The 22,276-nt window shown below is 41.9% G+C and overlaps 1 protein-coding gene and 1 long non-coding RNA gene across 12 annotated transcripts in view; one reads left to right on the plus strand and one right to left on the minus strand.

The window, feature by feature from the left end:
- The window catches only part of LOC109250932 (uncharacterized), a 176,785-nt gene that overhangs the window by 140,130 nt on the left and 14,379 nt on the right, over window positions 1–22,276 (minus strand). The window lies entirely within an intron of this gene.
- CUNH5orf63 (chromosome unknown C5orf63 homolog) lies at window positions 1,060–22,106 on the plus strand. Of its 7 annotated transcripts, none has more exons than XM_053907523.1 (5): window positions 1,281–1,354; window positions 11,150–11,203; window positions 16,199–16,319; window positions 20,292–20,348; window positions 21,499–22,106. In XM_053907523.1, the coding sequence occupies exons 3-5, from the start codon at window positions 16,206–16,208 to the stop codon at window positions 21,667–21,669; spliced, it is 342 nt and encodes a 113-aa protein (XP_053763498.1). In that variant the 5' UTR covers window positions 1,281–1,354; window positions 11,150–11,203; window positions 16,199–16,205; the 3' UTR covers window positions 21,670–22,106. The 7 variants fall into 7 exon arrangements, with proteins under 7 accessions (XP_053763496.1, XP_053763495.1, XP_019277675.1 ...); XM_019422135.2 differs by having other exon boundaries at window positions 1,306–1,382; XM_019422130.2 differs by lacking the exon at window positions 16,199–16,319 and having other exon boundaries at window positions 1,076–1,354.

Genomic DNA, 22,276 nt, shown 5'->3' on the forward strand with positions numbered 1-22,276 from the left:
AAAATTTGGGAACTCTACTTTCTAGATGTGTCCTCCAACAATACCACATCATTAGAGTGGTTTGTTTAGGGGATGCATTCCTGACCTTATTTTTTTTTTCTATCTTTTTTTTAAATCACTAAATTCATACTGAGTGTATAGTGATAAGCTCATGGTTACTGGTATCAGACAGGATGAGATGGAATCCCATCTTGACCATTTCCTAGCTCTGAGAATTAGGACAAGTTATTGTTTTTTCATCTGCAAAATTGTAGCAATAAGGCTTAAAAGGATGGTTCTCAAGATTAAACAAGTTAATGAGAGTAAAGCTGATGTGAGCAATCAATGTTGGCTTTGAGCACTAGTCTTATTTTATTTTCTCACTATTTAGAGTACCACCATTCAAGTCCTGGGGCCTCACCCCCGGACTACATAGGGGCCTCCTGCCTTTCCAGCTTGTGCTCTGCTCTCACCTACCCCAGCCCCTTCTCATCTCCTTCCCAAAGATGAGAGAGACTTTCAGTATGGAAAGGCAATCAATTCAAGCCCCTTCCCACACACAAACAAAAACAGAGTAAAACAAAAATTCCGCCAGCTGTCCTTAACACAAAACTAAAAGAAAGGTCCTAGGCATGGCCTGGCTCCTGCCTATCCTATGCAGACGGTTTTCACCTCTCTCCCCTCTCCCTCTATGCCTCAGCCATACTAGTCAGTCTTCTGGGCACTGCCTGTGCCAGGCTCCCTCCAGTGCCCCCTTCCCCAGGCCTGGAGAGCTCTGTCCCTGCCCAACCTGGTGCTTCACATCCCAGCCTAAAATCTACTTCTTCAAGTGGTCACTTCCATCATTTCATAGGTACACATTCCTTTCCTTTCAATGCATTTAGCTCACTGAAGGCATGGCCTATTTAAAGGATAATGTCCTTATGCCTGATTTGTTTACATAACTGTACATGTGAGAAGGGTACAGCTGCCACTTTCATTCATCATCTTGTTCCCCATAACCTAGCTCAGCCAGAACCCAGGGGGAAGAAGGCAGTAAGCGTTAAATGAATGAGTGAACAAATGCAGAAATTAGTTAAAATAGCCTTACAAAAAGTTGGCTCGTTATTAAATGGTTCCCGAACAGGCTGAGTCACTTTTCCAAGGGCTTATTTTGTTTTCTTTTTCACTTTGGCCTTGGTTTTTGCCTGTCTCCTTCCCCGCGCAACAGCTCAGGCGCGGCCGCCACCCTCAGAAGACTGATACGAGTTCCCAGAAGGAAATCCGAGCAGCAGCAGGCCGGGGCGGAAGTGCGGGACAGGGGGCGGGCGCCGGGCCGGCTCGGGCGGAAGTGCCGGGCGCGAAGCGGAAGCGGCGAAGTCGGCGGGCGGCTCAGGTGGGTGCGGATGGCCAGGCGGCAGCAGGTGGGCGCTCACATCCCCGCCCACAACCCGCACGCGTGCCGGAGGCGGGGCACGCGAGCCCTTGGCTGTGCTATACGCTGCGGATTTCGATTGTTGTTAGGGGGGACTTAATTAAACCGGGAGCCATTAATCCATGAACTTCAGCGGGGGGGAGGGGAGGAATTATTGGCGCGCGCGCGCGCGCGCGTGTGTGTGTGTGTGTGTGTGTGTGTGTGCGCGCGTGTGTGTGTGAGTGCGCGTGCGATGGCGCTCCGGGAAGTGAACAAAGTAACGAGCGGGAAAAGGCGTTTTTTTAAGAAAAAGCAGAAAACATCTCAGCTTTACTCTCTTTCCAGTTTTTCACAGATGCCCAGTCCTGGGTTTAAGTCAATTCAATGAAGTGGCAATATAATCTCAATTGGCAGCCCGCAGACATGACTGCCTTTTTAAATAAATATTTTTGAGCAGCCATGTTGGCCTTTAATTGAGGGTGAAAAAGTTGAAAGGTGCCGTAGGCAACGTTGTGAGTCCCGGGGCTTTCTGGACCTCCTCTCTGCTTTACTGGCAAAGGACCTCCTCTCTGCTTTACTGGCAAAAGCCGTCCCCTGGGTGGGGAACAATGTGAGACTAAATCAGAAATTGTACAATTCTCAACAAATACTTAGCCTTGTTGGTCACCCCTGATGAATACCACAAGATGCAGTTTTTTGTTTTGTTTTGTTTGTTTGTTTGTTTTTGAGAGAGACTGGGAGTGGGAGAAAGGGAGGAGAGAATCCTAAGCAGGCTCCATGACCTGAGAGTGGGAGTGGGAGAGCGGAGAGCTCAATCTCACGACTGTGAGATCATGACTTGAGCCAAAATCAAGAGTCCCATTCTCAAGGGCCTGAGCCACACAGGCACCCCTCATACAGTTTTTTTACATTTTTTTTTTAACGTTTATTTATTTTTGAGACAGAGAGAGACAGAGCATGAACAGGGGAGGGTCAGAGAGAGCGGAAGACACAGAATCGGAAGCAGGCTCCAGGCTCTGAGCCATCAGCCCAGAGCCCGACGCGGGGCTCGAACTCACGGACCACGAGATCGTGACCTGAGCCGAAGTCGGCCACTCAACCGACTGAGCCACCCAGGCGCCCCCCTCATACAGTTTTTTAATAGGTCCAGAGGTAAACAAGTCCCAGTGAAATTACTAACATGAATAGGAAAGTGCCTGTTTCTAATGCTGTCTTTAACAAGGTTTTTTCCTGGATGATCTTTATTCTTGTTTCTTATTATAAAGTATTTCATATATATACACACACATACATACATACATACATACATACATACATACACACACAGGGCCACCTGTGGCTTAGTCAGTTAAGCATCCAGCTTCGGCTCAGGTCATGATCCCCTGCTTCGTGGGTTTGAGCCCCACGTCAGGCTCTGTGCTGACAGCTCAGAGCCTGGAACCTACTTCAGATTCTGGGTCTCCCTCTCTCTCTCTGCCCCTCCCCTGCTTGCACTCTCTCTGTCTCCCAAAAAAATAAACATTAAAAAAAAATTTAATAAAATAAGATAAAAAATATATATATACAGTGTGGCCCAGCTTGACCACAAGCTATGAGCTCCTCCTTAACAGGGATAGTGTCTAGGACCTGTTAAGCCCCCAACACTTTCTAGCACATTTCCCACCATAAGCAGGGCTCTTGTACTACATTGCCTTGGTTAAACAGTTACTGGTTAAGAGACATACTGGAACCATGTCTCAGTGTGCATGGCACTGTACAAGTTGAGGTAGCTATTACAGGCCGCAGTCTTCTCATTTAGTAATTTTATGAGGAATAACTTATGAAAATGCATATGAAGCTCTTTGTTCTTTATTTGGAGCTGTATACATTGAGATTAAAAACACTTGGAAAAAGAGGTGTCCCCTGGGAATACTGAGTGATTATGGTAATATCAGGATAAGGCAGGGCTATATCCTGCTTCTGTGTGAAATGTCATAGCCTAATAACCTGGGTTCTGTTCTGCTGAAGAATTGCCTGGAACCAGAAAGGTACTGTTGTGAAAATTAAGATTCGTGGGGCTGGTGCTTTAGACAGGCAAACTCCCCAGATTTCTTTCTTCATGCTTGTTGTGGTCAGTAGTAGCCGCTTGCTGGGGAAGAATCAGTTTTGTTTTATTTTTGTCTCCTTCACTAGGAGAAAATGTTGCTATGTGGTTTTATTTAGATAGATTGATGGCAGGTAAGGTAATAGAAATGAGGATTTTCCAAGTTGGGAATTTACTGGACTGTATTTCTATTTTATTCCAGATGCCTAGCTCTGTTGTACATTTAAGTACCAGAGGCAGTGTGGAGATATGCCTTCAAAATAAGTTATTTTTTGTTTGTAAAGTTTTTGTATTTCATAACATGTGCATACTCTAGATGGCTGATACATTCAGTTACTCTAATGCCAGGGTTCGGGGTTTCACACCATAGCAACACCTTGAGGTAATATGGTACAAATAGTAAGGTTTTTATGCTCCTTATTTTAAATCTAATTTTGCCACTATTTTATTTAAGGGGTGTACGTCAGAGGAAGCCAAAAGCCAGTTGGGATAGTTCCTGCATGCAGCTTTAATCTCGTGTGCAATTATTTTGAAGGGAAGAAACCATCTGGATCCAGGGATCCACACAGGTAGCAGGGACTAGGCAAGCTTCCTTCATCCATCTCCATAGCAAGTTCAAGGGACAAAATCATTTGAGAAAGAATATGCAAAATGAGATGTCTGGGCTACGTTTCTCATAGATAATTATCCCACATCCCTAACATCCCAGTTACAAGAAAATGGAGTCATGAAAGCATAAATTCTGGGGGCGCCTGGGTGGCTCAGTTGGGTAAGCGTCCGACTTCAGCTCAGCTCGTGATCTCACAGTTGGTGAGTTCAACCCCGGCGTTGGGCTCTGTACTGACGGTGCAGAGCCTGGAGCCTGCTTCCGCTTCTTTGTGTGTGTCTCTCTCTCTGCCTCTCCCCCGCTCATGTTCTCTCTCTGTCTCTCAAAAATAAATAAAAATGTTAAAAAAAATTATTAAAAAGAAAAAAAGAAAACATCAATTCTAATCCTTACCAAAGATGGGGTTTCCAGAACAAAACTCAAAATATCTTTTGTTTTAAGAAAGTATCCATCTCCAAGGATTTCAGAGCATTTCGCCAGTAGTATGGACTAACAACTGTTTTACTAATGTAGGCTTCATCACTGCAGTATTGCATTGTTTGTAAATCTTTCTTCTGCCTAAAGTGTGAGGTCCTTACGGGCAAAGAAAGCATCTTGACACTCTTACATTTCTACTGCCTGACACACTGCAAACACTCAGCACATGCTTTAGAAATGAAAAGACAGTGTCCCTGAAGGGAGGCTGGATCTATAGCATCAGTGGGAATGCAACAGGTAGAGAAAGGAATATGAAACAGTAATCTTTCAAGAGATTACTAGATGCAGTGTAAATACGGCAGTTACTAATGTTTTGATGAACAGCGTGGAGTAGGGAAGTGCATGTTTGAGAATCTCGGTATGTATATGGTCACCAAACTGCCTTCAAGGAGATATGACCTGATCGGCTGCAGGGCCTTGGTTGTGTTGAATGGAATATGCAAGCTGAAAGGCTCCAGGAGCGCTGTCTCCACCCTCCATCCAGCCTGCCATGCTCAACTCCTCACCCAAAGACCTGTTGAGCAAATATTTGAAGAGTGTCCTTTTGAAGCATACTAATTTGCTAGCTTACCTAAGGCACTAGTATCTTTGTTTTGTCCTGCCTTAAGGATAGAGGATCTATGTATGGTCATTATTTTAAGGCTAGGTTGCCCAAATACGACAGAAAGAAAGCCACAGTCATCTTCTCTACTTTGCTAACATTCCCAAGGAGTTCAAAGTTGACAGCTTTTTGTGTTGTCATGGGGCAGGCAGGTGGGATACACTGCTCCCTTCCGTTGCCGATGGGATTGCCACAGAACCCAGAATGTTACTTCTGGAACATATGAACTTCCTTTCTTTGTTCCTGTACTTTTTCATATTAATCATGAAATCTTGGGGAAATGGCTTCTAGTTTAGTCGGGAGGAAGGACATGAGTTTCAATGATTTGATTATTAATTCTTTACTTTTTAAAATACATAGTTCTTCCAGTGAGCCAGGAGGAAGGATACTGTTACTTAATAGAAATTCAGTCAGCTGAGGCAGCCTAGGACATTAGACTGGAGAAAAAAAAAAAAAAGAGAGAGAGAGATCTAAGTTCAGCTCTGTTTCTCCAGGTTCAAAAATGAAGTTAATCTTTATCTTCTTAGAGTTAGAGACCAAACCTCATTCTTATAATAAAAGAATTCTGCTGTCTGAAGCTGAGCCTTTCCTCACTCTCCATCTTTAAATTAAACTTTAAACAAAATGCAATATCTCATCTGCTATACTCTGAGGATTTATGTATAAAGCTTGCTGAGATTTTTTTGGGGGGGGTGGGGAAGAAAGGAGGTTGAACTTGGAGATGCTTTCTCATTCTGGAAATTCTGCGGTGGTCTCATTATGTATAAAAATAAGCCATTGTTCAAGGAAAAAATATAGAAAACCAATATAAGAACCAAAAAAATGCAGTGTGAAAGGCTTCAGTTAAACATTAGTTTCTTTATCCATAAAACAAGGGGATCTGCAAAGTCACCTCCCAGTTCCGAAATATGAAGATATTCCATGATAGATGTTGTCACAGAGTAGGATTCAGAGGATTATAGACTCTTCTATACTGAGGGTTAGGGGAGCATGACCTCACGGGTACACTGTTTCCAACATCAAGACTGAGCAGGTCTAGGTATTGTTGATATCACAAGTCCAAGAAAATGCTGGATTTAGTAACTCAGAGGTTCTACACTCACTTGCTACAAAATGGCTAAAAATGAATGAAACATCTTTTCAGCTCTTGTGTGGTCATGGGGATAACTTTGCCTCTTTGGCAAGATGAATTGGAAATAGTAGAGTATTAGTGATGAATGGAAGACACTGCCTGGATGGATGGATTTTGAACAGCAGAGAGTTGTTTTTGGAAATGGGATTGTGTGCTTTGTAAATAGCAAGGAAACTGGCATTACTAGCTGGGTACAATAAAACTAAGATACTTTAATGAAATTGCCTTCTTTCTGGGTCAGTATTAAATATCACAGATATCTTCAAAGGGAATGGGTCATTTTGGTTAAGAAGGATAATGTGGAAAGGAGTCAGCATAAGTCCTTATGCACTTTGTTCCCATCCCTTGAACTAGAATGATTTTGCCCTCATCTTAATGCCATCTTTATGGAATGAAGAAATTTTCAAATTGGTTTTTAAACTCTATTAAGCCCTCATGTATGATATAACCCAACCACATCATTCAGGTTTTCTTGGCTTTCAGGAACAGTTTGCAGCCATTATGTCGTAATTGTACTCAACATTGTTGCACGCTCTGAATTCAGAATATGCCTCTCTGGCTCCGGGCCAGACGCTGACTGAGTGTCTTTCGGAGGAGAGGAGGGGTGCAGTGTGTCCTAGCCCTATTGTGTTAACAGGAATTAGTCCAGAATCCCCTCTGGACCCCCGGGGGCTAGAGGGAATGATAGTAAGAGTACACTGCTGTTTCTGATTAGCATCTTCATTTTGGTTTTCTCAGCTGAATGTTCCTCTGCAAACCCTTCCCTGACATTTTCATGTGCACCAACCCCATTACCGAGCAGACTGCTCTAAAAGCAATGATCTGGAAAGTGTGACTGCCGAGGTCCAGAGATTCTAAAACAAACTCTTGTTCACACTAAGGATTCCTCTCCCCTTCCACCTCACATTTGTCGGCTTGCGAGGCAAACACAAGCATGCTTCTGGAGGGGGAGAAGAGCGCAGAGATGACGGAGGTCTGTCATTAAAAATTATTTTTAAAATGTGTCAAATAGTAAGAGAGAAAAATACATCATTATGCCTTTTAGGAGGCGCTTTTCCCTCTCAGAGGCTCCAACAGTTGCAAAACGAGTTCCTGGCAATGCTAACGTCCCCTCCTCTGCTGGGTCTTTTCCGATGCCAAGGCTTCCTGGTTATGATTGAGGGGCTGGAGAAGCCAGCGTGCAGTTCTGCCTGGATCTCTGTGGGAGTTCTGGTCCTCTCTAAATGGTCTGGTTAAAAACTACTCTAGATTCTTTGTTTAGGGCCTTTCAAAGCCACGGGCTATTTGCCATGCCATTTCTTCAGTGTGTGATGCCCCTTCTCTGATCAGGAGGACATCTGATATCAAAGCCTGTGGGCACAGTTTCTCCCTGTCTGTAAAATGAGGGAACAGGACAAGGGGTCATGTTTCTGTTGTGCAGCTGATGAAACTGAAGCTTAAACGGATGACGAATTGCCAGCATCTCCGAGCTAATTAGTGGCAGTTGCCTGTCTTCAGGGTTTAGGTCTATGAAATCCTCGCCCAGAAATGCACGCAGGAATTCAAACATGCTGAATTCCAGCCGAAACTCTATATGAAGAGTGATTTTTGAAACTCTAAATGAGGAATTACCCATTTGTGCTCCCCCCCCCCCCACCCCCCACCGCCCAACTGAGGATTTAGTGGGAGCTGTGTTTATTTACAGGTATTTTACCCTCCCTACACAAGTTATTCAGAATTACTTTGGAACAAGTTTTGTCTTGAGAGATGATCAATAAAATCCAGCTTTACCATTTCCTAGGCAGCTTGTTTGATAGACATGCATCAAGCACATCACTGGTAAAAATTTTTTTAATCTTTGAAAATATAATGGCAAGTATCGCAAAAAGCAACTGGAAAGGAACTGGCCTTTGTCTAAAACCTATCAAGGAGAAACCTCGACGTCTCAAAAGTACATTTCAGTGCCCTGTTCTGTTATTTTCTGAAGCCTAAGGAAGCTAAACCAATATTTGGTGCCACGGTATTGGAAGGTCTAGATAGACAGCCAGTCTCACCTGGACTTAGTGACCTCCTGAGTAGAAGGTAAATATGTTGGTTCAATCAGCAATATCGTGTCTTAGAAATTCCTATTTAAGTAATGTCCACAATCTCAAGTTTTCGGCTATCTCTGTTTGAAATATTTTTCAGTTTTTCAATTTCCTTTTTCTGAGACTGCTATAGTAGAAGTTTTAAATCTTCCTCTTGAGGCCAGTAAAAGCACAGTTTAGTCAATAGAATCAGCATCATAATTTTTGGTAACAATACCTTACTTTTAGTATCATTTTAGTAATAAAGTTAAGGCTGATTTCTCTATTCTGCTTTATAACTTATCCAAAGATTTTTTTTTACATTTATTGTCTCTTTTTGAAGCTACCCAGTCAACGTTTACCTGCACTCCTCTGCAATCCACTACTTCTGTCCTCACCAGAAATATATACTTTTCGTTAAGATGTTATTTTAGGCAAAAACCAGACAGGTAGTTCATGTTAGGGGTAGGCCTTGGTTGGAAGATTTCACTGCTTTGAAGCAACATCAGACCCATCCCATCTGATCTGTAGTAGATTCTTTCACTACTCCTATTCTCGTTCTGGAAGCACCTTCTCCCCTTGGCCTCTGTGATGACACACTTTCCTGGGTATCATTGTAACTCACCAATCTTTCTTTCTGCTTCCTTTGCTGGCTCCTCTCTACACAACTTCTACATGCTGGATTGCCTCAGAGATCTGTCCTGGGCCCTCTTCTTTCTCTCTATCATTCAGATAATCTAATTTCCAGATTATCTAAACAGATGTTCTCATCTCTTTCCATAGCTGTAAATACAGTCCCTAAATTGATAGAATCTCAAATTTTTATCTTGAGCCCTGGCTTCTCTCCTGAATACCAAACCTGTGAGGCCACTCTCTCCATGAGCTCCAACTTGTCCCTAATAGAGCTGTCCCATATACTCCTCAATCTGTACCTGCCTCCGTTTTCCTCATTTTAGTCAATGGCATTGCCACCCACCAGAGGCTCAAGGCCAAAACTGGAGTTGTTCTTACCGTCATCTTTAATCCCTCATATCCAATTCATTGCTAAGTACTATTGGCCCGATTTCTGTCCTTGTCTATACCACCATCCTTTCTTACCTAGACTAACACAGTGGCCCCCTAACGGGGCCCCTGTCCCCCACCCCCATCCATTCTTTACACAGCAGCTAAAGTGATCTTTTAGAAATGTATTTGAGATCATATCACTTCCTTCTTCTAAATCTAACTGTAATTAAAACCTCAACATAGCACATGAGGACTTAGGTGATCTGACCCCCAGAGACTATTTTTGAGTCCTATCCCCTTCCTTGTTTACTGTGCTTAAGCCACATGCTCCTATTTGTTTCTCCCAGTAAGTTGAGGTTGTCCTCACCTTAAAGCCATTGCACTTAGTATTCCTCTCTCCAAAATGTTTCTCCTTCAGATTTTTGCACCTTCTCAGCCTTTGGTCTCAGTAAAACCAACACCTGCTCAGAGTACTTATGTCAAGGACCTGCCTTAATTACCATCACATCACCCTGTCTTACTCCCTTTCCTCTACTTGTCACTATCTGATATTGTTTGACTGCAGCATCACTGGAAGATGGATGCCACAGAGGCAGGTACCTTGCTTTCCTGGTCACCACTGAACCCAGCACCTACAATAGCATGTAACGCCTGGAAAACATCAGATAATTGTTGAATGACTCTCATCCCACACCCAGGCTGTCATAACTGACCTCAACTCTTACTCGGCTCTGTCTGTCCTCCTTTCCTCTGCCGTCCATCCTGAATGCTGCTGTTAGATCAGTCTTCCAAAACACAGCTTTTATCATATCACTCTGTCGCTTAAAACCCTTCAGTGGCTCCCATCAAACAGGCCACGGCATTCGTACTACAGCGATTTTGTGTCTAACCCCAGCTTTGAGATGTTTCCCCTTTTTTGTACATATCCAAATCCGAGATGATTTAGGAGCCTACTCTTGTGAAGCCACCTCTGATCTCAGCCCACAGTACTCTTCTTTTCCTTTCCCTTACAGCATTTAGAGGTGGCCGTTAAATGTTCCGGTTGTAATCCCTCCTGTATTTATATTGTTTCAGTTAAGAGTTTAACTCCCTTCTCCTGAATCCGCTGAAGTATATCCCTCTATTATTCTTGCTGCTTGTATCTAGTGTGTGGAGGTGACTTCTCCACATGAGAGTTTTACTTGGGCGGAAAGAAATGGGCTAAACACCAAGCAGGATGAAGGGGAAAAAATGGCTTAATTTACTGAGAATTTGAAGGAGGTGGGATATGGGGACAGGACACTTGTACTAAGTGGTAGGTGTAACTACCTTCAGTGAAATTGTAATCTTACTGTATTGGCAAGTCCCACACTTGAGAGAGTTAAAGGACTTACCAGAACGGTGTGTTGAATGAAAATTAACATAGCACCACTGAGTATAAACAGGGAAATAGAGACATCCAGATACCTGGAAATCCCATAGTCATGGTAGTAATGTGAAGGGGGAAAAAAGGGGTTTTGTCTCTAGGCACTCATGTGACCAGTCATTCCTTTCTGGGACTGATTTTCTACTGCCTTCTCTGGCCCCCTGTGTGGTGAAGCTGTTGGCACTGAAATCTGGAAAAAGAAGCTGCAGGAAGGGAGGTGGACATGTGGTGTGAGAGGCCTCTTCTTGTTCCCCGGGCCTGGGCCATGACGTATGGTTTCATGTGCTGTGTGGGCTTGAATCAGCAGTCCAACTCCGTGGTCAGAAAGAGGCTGTGTTGATTGTTTCGTGGGAGATACAAATATCGAATCATTATGTTCGTACACCTGAAACTAATAAAATGTTAATTGTGCCTCAATTCAGAAAAAGAAGAGAAGAAGGAAGCTGAGCGTGACACCACGTGCAAGTGGGCCTCAGGTGGGTGGTCAGCTCGGATCTTTGTCGCAACACCTTGCCTCAGTTGGCTCCAGGGCTTAGGCAGTTCCCCTGGCCTGGGACTCTGACTGCCGAGGCTGAAGAGCTGAGCACCTGCGGTCCCACCCATGCCAGTGACTGAGGGCCCCAAGCTCTGCTTCTATCCTGTAGCCTCATTCTAGCCCCGCTTCGCCCCTTGGGGTTGATGCCTCACAGTATCTGCTCCATTTTCAGCTTTGGTTGCATCCCTTTATGCTGCCTGTCCTCGTCCCCCAAGAGCCCAGGCCGGGCTCCCACTTGTTTGGAGAGAAGGAGGCTTGGACACAGGTGACACAGAGGAGCACTGGCAAGGCAACAGGTGGCCCTGTTTCCCTGGATTAGCTCGAGCCCAATGACCAGACAAGACCCCTAAGAGCAACCTCACCTCATTACATACACTTTCAGTCACCTAAAATGATGGGCTTTTGTTCTCGGTAGAGGTGTGTGGTGCGTGTGTGTGCATGCACGTGTGTGCGTGCGTGCATACACACGTGTGTTTCCAGTCATTGGGTAAAAATAGGAACGTTATACTCAGGTGGTAATGAATGTGAAATGAGGACTTAGCATCTCATATGGCACAGATGACTAAATGGAAGCCCCGAGCCCCTCCTTGTGGAACACAGGTTCAGCAAGAGCTACCGTAATAGTGTTTGGTTAATGTCAGCTCAGCATTAAATTTACATTATACTCTTGCAAAGAAGCTCCAACATTACCTGTTAATAAACAAGGCAGTACGTGGGCTTAGACAGACTTGTTCATTTTGCACATGAACTAACACTGCAGCTTGCTGATGAGGGATCATGTGAGCTTGGAGATCCAGCGTGCCAAAAGGTTCTTTGTATGAAATAAAAATTCTGGTCAGTGAAGGTCAGTTTCTCTACTCAGGCGAGAACAATGTTGTTTCCCTTCTAATCAGACACACGCAGTGTTTGAAGAATCCAGGGACCCCACGTAAGTGATAGGCAGCCCGAGTCTGGGCAGCTCCTCATGCAAGAAATGAATAATCCCTAATAAAGGCTCAAACGACCCTGGCTTCTTTCTGTACTGTAATCAGTTGCTTTAATAGTATGCCCTTGAGTGCCTCACAGGGAAAATGCTATAAAGTTAAGTTATTTTCCTTATCTTGCTTCAAGGAGGGCTGAATGGGTCCAATCAGTCCTCCCCCATGTTGTATTTGATTCTGCCATAAAGACCACTGGAGTCAGCCTCAGTTTGTTGAAAAGCCGGCATTCCCTTTCTCTTTCAGGGTGATCCACGCCTCTGAGCAGCAGTGGACTTGAAACAGCAGGAGTCACCATCTTTATTGTTAGGCTGTGGAATTTGTTTTAGGCACATTCTAAATCCAGTCTTAGGCCTTTTACTTTTTTTTTTTTTTTGTCTGTGACAAAGGTGACCCAATTGTGCTTCTTTGATATTATGAACACAGCTCTTTTTGTTCATATCACAGAGGCATGTAGCAAAATACAAAGGATAAAATTGTGTCTATATGTAGTAAGGACACAAGTTTCATGACTAAATTCAATGACATAATCAAAAAGGTGCTGTCCTCTCCCAGTCATGAGCTAACAGACAGAGACTGCCTTTCAGAGTATTTTTTTATAATGCTGAGATACTGTTCAAAAATAATAGAGCTAATGAAAATGTCACATTGACAGAGTAGCCCATATTAAGATTTTACTTCAAGAAGGCATGATGCAGTGAGTGTGACATTGACAGCAATAGTGTTAGGGTTTACAGAGTTAGTAAAATATTCTAAGAAGAGTATTATAGAGTTCCAATTGGAGTATATCGTTTTTCATTTATTTCTAAAACTAAGGGGACTCCAGTGTTCAGAATTGCAGCCTTAGTATCTTATTTCTGCCTAGGAGAGGCATAGGGAGCTTTTTTTCATATCATACTCTAATATAATATTCTCCTACAGTGCTTACAAAGAAAAAAAGTTAATTTAACAATGTGGTAAAATGCATGTGCCTTAGGACATTTGGAAGATACACAGGTAGTAAAATTACATAATGCTAAGTAAGGCATTTCTCAGTAAACAAATACGCCATGTTTAAGTGATTAAGTACATGAGAAAAGGTAAGGATGGAGACTAATAATGGAAAGAGAACTAATTTTAAATAGAATGGTTGTAGCATCACTAAAGACTCAGCTCTCTGGGTTGGGTGAACAAATATTTCAGCAAATCTGGAATGAATAGCATCTCTGTTTACTATGACAGGTTTTATTTGTCTTGGGTGCAACCAAGACCACATGCTGTGTTTTGTCATGTTGGAAATACCAAAGCAGATTTCCATTGTGAATGTGAATTTTTTTTTAAAGCCTTTAACATCTCAACTCAGCTAGGTAAAAGCAGCAAGTTCTTTTCCTTACCAGCGAGACATCAATAAATCTTAAACCCCTCCACCAGAAGCATGTAGGTACAGTTCACTATCCTGGTGACAGTCTTAGGTCACTGCCATAGAGGGCCTGATCCTTCTCATTTCTAAGATCTGTGGTTCTGTCTTTAACGAAACTAATATTTTGTTTCCTTTCTCCTTCATATAGTACAGCTTTTTAAATTCCATTCCCCAGGAAGATGTGCCACTGTGGGTGTAGGGCCTTCCCAACCTACACCCAACCTGGTTTTGGTTCCCAAAACCAACGGGGGAGAAATTGTTACCTAGAGTAAACATGGCAAACAGAGACCTTCCCTCCTCATTTATATCATGTGTAGATAAAGCCATGCTTGGAAGCTGTTGTTTTCAACCATTTACGTACTGGAGTTGTTGATTCTGCTGAATTTATAGAAAATGTGTATGCCAGGGCTTACCACTTGGTTGAGAGTAGCACAGCGTACTGTGAAACTGTTTAGATCTACTTTCCATCTTGGAATAATGCTGAGCAGCAGATCCTTGCACAGTGCTCATCACATTCCCTCCTATGCGTTAGGGAGATCACTCAGTTAGCAGGGAGATCCAGGGACAAGTGGAAGGCTACCAGTTTAAGAGTGAAAGAAAGATTATCGTTTTACAGATCAGAATCCAATCTTCTTTTCCTCTGGTCTTTACATTAGTTTGACATGAGATGGTATTTTTCTCCAATATCATATAATTCTGTTTGAAGGAGTTTAAGACTAATCTTACACTAGGAAGCCTAGTCAGCAGTAGAGATTAGCACATAATTAATAGAGTCATGCTCTGTGGAGTAGAGCAGGCAGAGATCTGAGTTGGTGATGAAAGGGTTGGGACCAACTGTAGTGCCCATAGTCTTGTGGGCACCCTGAGGAACACTAACCTTTAGCTATGACATGTGATCTGCTTAATTAGTGACCACTGTGCACAATGAGTGTCTGATCAGGGTTAGAGGTGAGAAAAAGAGGTAGAGAAAGACTCACTCCAATACCCTAAATATTCAAACGAATATCTGAACACCTACTATGTGCCAAGTTAATTACAGATGCTTGGGGACACTGGGGTGAAAAAGTACCTGCCCCTATGGAACTCACATTGTAGTAGAAGAGACACAGAGGTAAATAAATAGTTTCAGGCAGTAAAAGATAAAAGAAAACTGGGGCGCCTTGGTGGCTCAGTCTGTTAAGCATCCTATTACAACTCAGGTCATGATCTCGCAGTTCATAAGTTTGAGCCCCGCGTCAGGCTCTGTGCTGACAGCTTGGAGCCTAGAGCCTGTTTCCAATTCTGTGACTCCCTCTCTCTTTGCCCCTCCCCTGCTTGCTCACTCTCTCTCTCTCTCTCTCTCAGGAAATGAATAAACATTAAAAAAAAAAAAAAAAAGATAAAACTATAGTGAAGCATAAGGATGCAGTGTGGTGGGCTAGTCAACCTTAGTAAGGCAGTCACTAAAGCATGACCCAGGACAAATGAGAAGCTACCTAAGAGCTTTTTATGCAAAAGGACATCGAGTGCAGAGATCCTGATGAAGAAATGATCTTTGGGTATTCAAGGAACAAAAGAGAATCTCTGTGGCTGCAGCATGCCAAGATAAGGAAGGGAAGTTAAGGTGAAGTTGCAGAGAAAGAGTAAAGCAAAGTTAAAAAATGGATATCCCAGGAATGAATTCATCTTGAGAATATTGATTAATGATAAGTCAACAGTGCATATGTGTTTTAAAAGTGAAATTACCATATTTGTAGCTTTAAGGACAAAGCTGGAGGCTCAGTAGAATAACTAGGAATAAGTAGGCTGTCTTATGTCGAGAAAAGTAGCAAGATGGGGGAGCTTCAAAGCCTAGTGTTTGACATGCTGCTATTACCAAGCTGTTCGTATTGGAGTATCTCCAGTAGTAACACCAGTACATTTGTGTATGTTTTAAAAAACGATGGCAATCTCCTTTTAAAATACTGAAGGAGTTGAGTAGATCTTTGTTTCTGACAAGTCAACTCGACCCAATTCTCCCCTATAGTTCCTCTTGCTACTGTTCTGTGTTTCCCCATCTTTTGCAGCGGGGGTGGGGGAGGGGGATATGGATATCCTAAAAAACAGCCTTAGCTTTCATTTGGGGATTTGTGCTGCTTAATTACTGTTTCCTTTACCATGAAGGTGGCTGTGTGTCATTGAAAGCTTGCCAATAAGATAAGCTATCTCTGCAAATAAAAACCATCTCAGGAAACCTCCACATTTTAGGGAATCAGGATGCTGGCACAATCTGCAGGTGAAATTTAATTTTGTATTCAAATTAACAAACCCATGCAGTTTGCTTGCAGAAACCAAGTGATTAGGCACACAGCTCATCCATAAATATGGATATTTTCCCATTCTAAGTTCTGTTTTGTTTGGAATACACTGAATGTTGAGGCACTGTGGAGACTTGCCAAACATCTGGGCCTCTTTGACACTCTTGGACTCCAAGAAGTTCTCAAGTCTTTAAATTCCATCAGAGGCTTGCAGCTTACTGTTCATATTATAAACAGCAAAATCTAGGGCACATAAGTTTACTGGTCTATTTTTCTTTTGGCAGAGTTAAGATGCTCTGGTTTCAAGGAAATAGCATGCAACTTGCCAAATACTCCTTTCGACTCCTCTTGAGAAATCGTTCTGCCTCTAAGACTGTTCTGCCTGTGCTGACCTTATTTACAAAGGTACAGAGTGAAAAAGTAAAATTACTACTTCAAAAACAAAAAGTATTAGAATGTTGGATGAAGAGAATTGTACACTGAAGAAAGGGGAAAAAAGTTGACGGAAAAGCAGTGGAACAAACTTTCCTCAGACCTGCTCCTCCAGTTTTCAGATCCACTTAGAACAGTACTACTCTCTTTTCTTTTAATGTTTGAGAGAGAGAAAGCATGTGTGCCTGAGCAGGGGAGAGGCAGAGGGAGACAGAGAGAGACGGAGAACCCCAAGTAGGCGCCACACTGTCAGCATACTCTCTTTTCTACCCAGATACCTCACTGTCTCACAATTTTCAGGGAGTAAACTAATATATTTAATAGTCATCTGATCCCTATGTCAGAAGAAAGAACTATCAGAACAGATGATGTTTATAAATATATCACTTAGAAATACAGTTAATTATTTTCATTTGTGGTAAAGTCACCACAAACACTGAATTAGTGAACACCAAACCGTTCCTCCCAGGGGAAATACAAGGTTTGATTCCTGTGAGTTTCTGGTCACAACATTTTTGTCAACTGATCAATACATAACCTTGTTTGATGTATGTTTCTATTTAAAGACACTTTATTTAATATATATTGTTGATTCATCAACGTCAAATTCATGGCCAACAGCACCACATCTCATGCCTGAACAAAGTTTATATAATACAGTATTTTCTCTGTAAGGCACATCACAGCTTTCTTGTGTTTAGAAACACTAGAAAGCACTTCAGCAGTGTGCGGGGACCACTCTAGGTAGCAAAATCAACAAAAAGTACAAACATGCAAAAAGCATGGCCATCAGTAGATCATGAAAAGGACACTTGTTGACAGTAGGAGACCTGAAACAATAAGGTGGACCACTGTTTTGTTTGACCTCAGCTGGGAATGGACACTTTTGAGTGACTCAGATTTTTCACTTCTCTGTGCAAGTCCTCAAATATTTTTGAATGACCACAGAAGCACCACAAATAAGTTTCAATGATAAGCAACTTTGCAAATATTAAAGCTACAAATAACAAGGATTGACTGTACTTGTTTTCTAATCCCTAACACTAGTTTGAAGCCACCACTGTTTAAAATTTTTAAGAGCTTTTTCCCCCTGAAATTTATAATACAAACATTGCTGAATTTCCCTTTGCTAGTTAACATTTCTTTGTGTGATCCATAATCAAAGAAAGGAATAAAGTACAGGGTAATGGACTTTAGTGAATAATAGTCCTGATTCAAGCAAAAAAGCTCTCTTGTTTATTAGGTTTTTCAGATTTCAGGCATTTTAGCAATCTGAAAATATTTGATGGCTGTCTAATAGCAAAGTTTAAGTCATTTTTTAAAATTGAATTTCTTGTTGAGGCTATAGTTTATAATTCTCTTTATATCCATAAGTATATATTGCATTGTTGGAAATTATGGAATAAAAATATTTCATCATCTGTGTCTATATATGCATATGAGAATTAACCACAAAAATAAAATAATCCCTTAAGGCTAATGGTGCTCCTTCAGCCTAACAATTCTGCATTATTTGTCAGTATGAACAAAAGACAAGTTAGCCAAAAACATTTGCAAAAAAAGAAAAAACCACACTAATTTTCCATTTAGCTTAAAATTTGTAATGAATCCTTGATTCAGGTCATTAGGCATATAATTGGCCAATTAGATTGGCCATATGGCATATATTGGCCATAAGATTGGCCAATCCCTGAGTCATTCATAGGGAAGAGGGATAGGATGTGTTGATGGACTCAGCCTAAGTCAATAGGGAAGAGGGAGAGGATGTGCTGATGGACTCAGCCTAAGTGAGTCGGGGAGAGGGAGAGGATGTGCTGATAGACTCAGCCTAAGTGAACTGTTCCACCCTTCTTGTTCAGGGATGACGTCAGCAACTGCTGAGAGTGGGTTCTGTGAGGCAAAAGCACAGAATTCCTGCTACCAGAAAGGGGAATGGGATGGCCAACCCAACAAATGTCCACTGTATTTCAGGGACAGAGTGAATAAGTGCTCTTTTGGTGTCACGGAAAGTCCTAGATAAGGATGTTTGAATGGTCCAGACCACTGATCTTTTTCCGTTCATAGGCCTCTTCAAAATTTGATGAACCTTTCCTTACAAAAATACATATACACATGATAACTTGCTCAGATTTTCATATTTACAAAAACAGAAAACATGATCAAGGCTCTATGAAGTTTTTTTATTATAAAAGCAAAATGTTGGTATATTTGGTCCTTCTGTAGTTTAGCTTGTTCCTGTTTTGCTTCTGCTTTTAAAATCCTTGGTTGGGGGGCACCTGGGTGGCTAAGTTGAGTGTCCAAATTCAGCTCAAGTCTTCATCTCATGGTTCATGAGTTCAAGCCCCACCTCGGGCTGTATGCCGACAGTGTGAAGCCGGCTGGGGATTCTCTGTCTCTCTCCCTTTCTCTCTGCCCCTCCCCAACTCTCACGCTCTCTCGCTCTCTCAAAATAAATAAGTAAACTTTAAAAATAAATAAGTAAAATCCTCTGTTGGGGGTGCCTGGGTGACTCAGTTGATTAAGCATCTGAATCTTGATTTCAGTTCAGGTCATGGTCTTATGGTTTGTGGGATCAAGCCCCACATCGGGCTCTGTGTTTACAGCACAGAGCTTGCTTAGAATTCTCTCTCCCCCTCTCTCTCTGCCACTCCCACGTTCACGCAAGCTTGTGCACTCTCTCGCTCTTTCTCAAAATAAATAATAAAAAAATATGTTGACTTTTTGTAACTTTCTCAGAAAATTTCACATGATTATCTTGAAACATAACAGACTATCCATAATCTGTTTATTGATGATGCTCATAATAAATGATGAGCCTAATTCTCTGAAGCAGGAAGTCAGGGCCAGAAAGACCCTTCTGAAGAAAAACTGCCTTTTGAGGATCTGGGTCCTTATTTTGAAACAAGCTGGGAGTTAAGCTGGAGGAGGGGCCTTTCTTTTATATAACAGCTCACCTCTTCCTGTCATGTTAAAAAGCAGGTTTTATATAAGCATCAGTAACGTTGAGTCTATTTTCAGCTTGCGCAAGAGAACCTATAGCTAGTCGCTGTTCATAGAGTCTAGGGCTGAGAAGATTTTAAAATCTGCCAGAGATCCATAGCATTCTAAACAGATTTCTCTACTAGGTGGTTAAAGAATACAAACAACAACAGGCACTAAAACTCGCTCGCTCCTATAGTGGAGAATTAACCTGGGAAATTTATTACTGATGCTTGTAATGAGAAAAAAGGAAAACCATTGAAGAGTTGGTACAGTCATGATCCAAAGTAAATAGAGATTTCTCTCTTTTTGAAGGTGGGGCAATCACTATCTAACTCCATCTCAGTGAGTTTATTCCTGTGGACTGATGAGGAAAATCAGGCAGGCAAAGCTCAGCGCCTCCAAAACCAGACTCTCAGCTATTATGGTCATGTTAGCCAGGCCAGAAAAGTGCTCCTGACACAGGAAGGACAAAGCCCTTGGACTAGAGTCAATGAAAGATAATCTTCCCCAATATGAATTAGATAAAGCCAGTAACAAAAAATATAAGCATTTAAATTATGGTGTGTTTGTGTATATATCTATGTTTACACATATATACTAAATCTAGATGCTTAATTTGTTACACATGTATATGTATATGTGATATGTACATATTAATGTACACACACATACATGTGTAACAAATGTAAGCATCTAAATTTAGTATATATGTGTATACATTTATGTATAGGTAGATTTATTAATTGTGAAAAATCAAAACTACTAAAAAGTGCTGACAGCCCGTTTACCGTGAAACTCTATTTATAGGATTCTATGGCAATGTTTTGCTTTGGAAATCAAACAGTATAACTAACCTGGTGAAAAAACAAATCCTTTAAAATAAGCATAATCTGCTTCTTGTGGTTTTTGTTGGGCTACATGTCATTCCTTGGATTTAATGGCTTTATTTTTTCCTTCCTGTAGGATCCATGCCCCCTTTGTGATGAAGCCAAGGAAGTGCTGGAGGCTTATAAAAACAGGGTAACACCAGTTTCCCCCTCCGCTATCTGAAAGTAGAGCATTCCTATCCAACCTTCATATGCCGAAGTGGTCAGATGCAAAGGAGCATTTAACGTTAATTTATGCAGAAAAAATTTTTAGCATTCCCAGACCCAAAAAATAACCTCTCTCAGGCTTTCCGGATACTTCAGGACACATCTTGCTAAAGGATGCACAGAATAAACCGAGGTAAAGCACAGATGCTCACAGACACAGTTCAAAGCTCTCGGGGCTGGATGTTGGATGCTGCCGTAGGTTCGCAGGGAAGGAGCTTGGCGGCACCACTCTCGCTGCTCACGGTGCACCATGACTCTAGAATGGCCAAACGCTGAGCACTTTCTTCACCTTTCACCTTTTTTCATGAAAGCAAAAATCCCTTTCCGATTTTTTTTTTTCAGGTAGCAAAACAGGTACTAATGTAGGTCTTTCATAACAGCCAAGTGGCCTGATGCAAACTTTCAAAAAGCGGGGGAAACCTGCCTAACAGAGTGTGGCTTTATGTACATGGAATGGAGAGCGTAGGTAGTATAGAGTGTTTGCCTGGATCCTTTCTTTAGGAAGAAATTAAATGATTTTTCATTTAAATTTTCTTTCTATTCTTCAGAGAGAGATTTCAGTGCTAATTTCCACAAAACTCATTACCCCGAAGTGTTTTTCTCTGAGCAGTGCTGGTTTTCTTACTCTGACTCTTAATATGAATCAAAGCTAACTAGCAGGTGCCATGTTGATGCTTTCTTTAAACTTTTGTCCGCATTCCTTTTACCTTACTCTGTCATTTCCGTCGAAGTGTTTTCCTGCAGCAAACCATGACACCTTTCCCGTTCTCACATGCAAAGCACATCTGTCTTGATTCTCAGCCTCCCGGTTGGGACGTATTTTATTTCACTGGAAATGGAGTAGTGACCTGACGCTGAATGTAAACAGGTGTGGCAGAAAAATGGCAAAACAGAGAGTTAAGGAATATAATGAAATCAATCAAGTTGTGGAAATCAGGGACATGAGATCACTTGGGACCTCAGACCACAGCAAACCCCTCCACATGAGAGCAAGTCTGGGCATCAGGTTGGCACTGTGGCTGTTGTATCATTCCGTGGTCTCCAAAATTCAGAGCTTTAGTCTGTCTCTGTTTCAGTTTATTTTACAGGAGGTGGACATCACACTTCCAGAAAACTCTGTTTGGTATCAAAGGTATAAATTTGACATCCCCGTCTTTCATTTGAATGGCCAGTTTCTGATGATGCATCGAGTAGACATCTCAAAACTTGAAAAGCAGCTCCAGAAACTTGAGCAGCAAGGTTTATGATCCTCCACCCTCTCTGTCCAGATGGCATCTTCCTGAGGACATGACCGTGGCCTTTCACACACCCTACAGACGTTCTAGACCAGGTGGTGCCCAATAAATGGTGACATTACTTTTCCAATTGGTGGCTGTACCGATGTGGGAATGGTTTACCTGTGGGCATTTTATAAAATAAGAGGAGTGTATTGGCAGCGAGAGGATGATGGAGGGTGGGAGAGGTCTGTTTGTTTTATTTATTCTTCCTTTTTGTATTAATATGGAAGCATTTCACATGCACATTGGATGGTACAGTTTATAGGAAGAAGGCTCTGCATCCCTGCTGCTGCCCTAAGGGCTTAACTTTTTAATGAAAGAATAAATGCTCTTCTACTCAGTAGATAAAGTGAAATGTGAATTGTTAATAACTGTGCACAGTCAATAAAGGGATGTTTTAACAAATACATCTGCATGAAGCCTATTTCAGTGGGATTTAATAATACCTGTTTAAAATTAGAATTCATTTTTTGGGGGGTAGAAGAGAATAATTATCCTAGTGAAAAAGACTTCATTTGAGAAAAACAAAAGAAGATTTAAACCTCCAAAATGTATATAAGAATCTCAACATGCTTTA

The sequence above is a fragment of the Panthera pardus genome, unplaced genomic scaffold (assembly GCF_024362965.1).
Source record: "Panthera pardus isolate Hobbes unplaced genomic scaffold, ASM2436296v1 HiC_scaffold_2, whole genome shotgun sequence".
Lineage (NCBI taxonomy): Eukaryota > Metazoa > Chordata > Mammalia > Carnivora > Felidae > Panthera > Panthera pardus.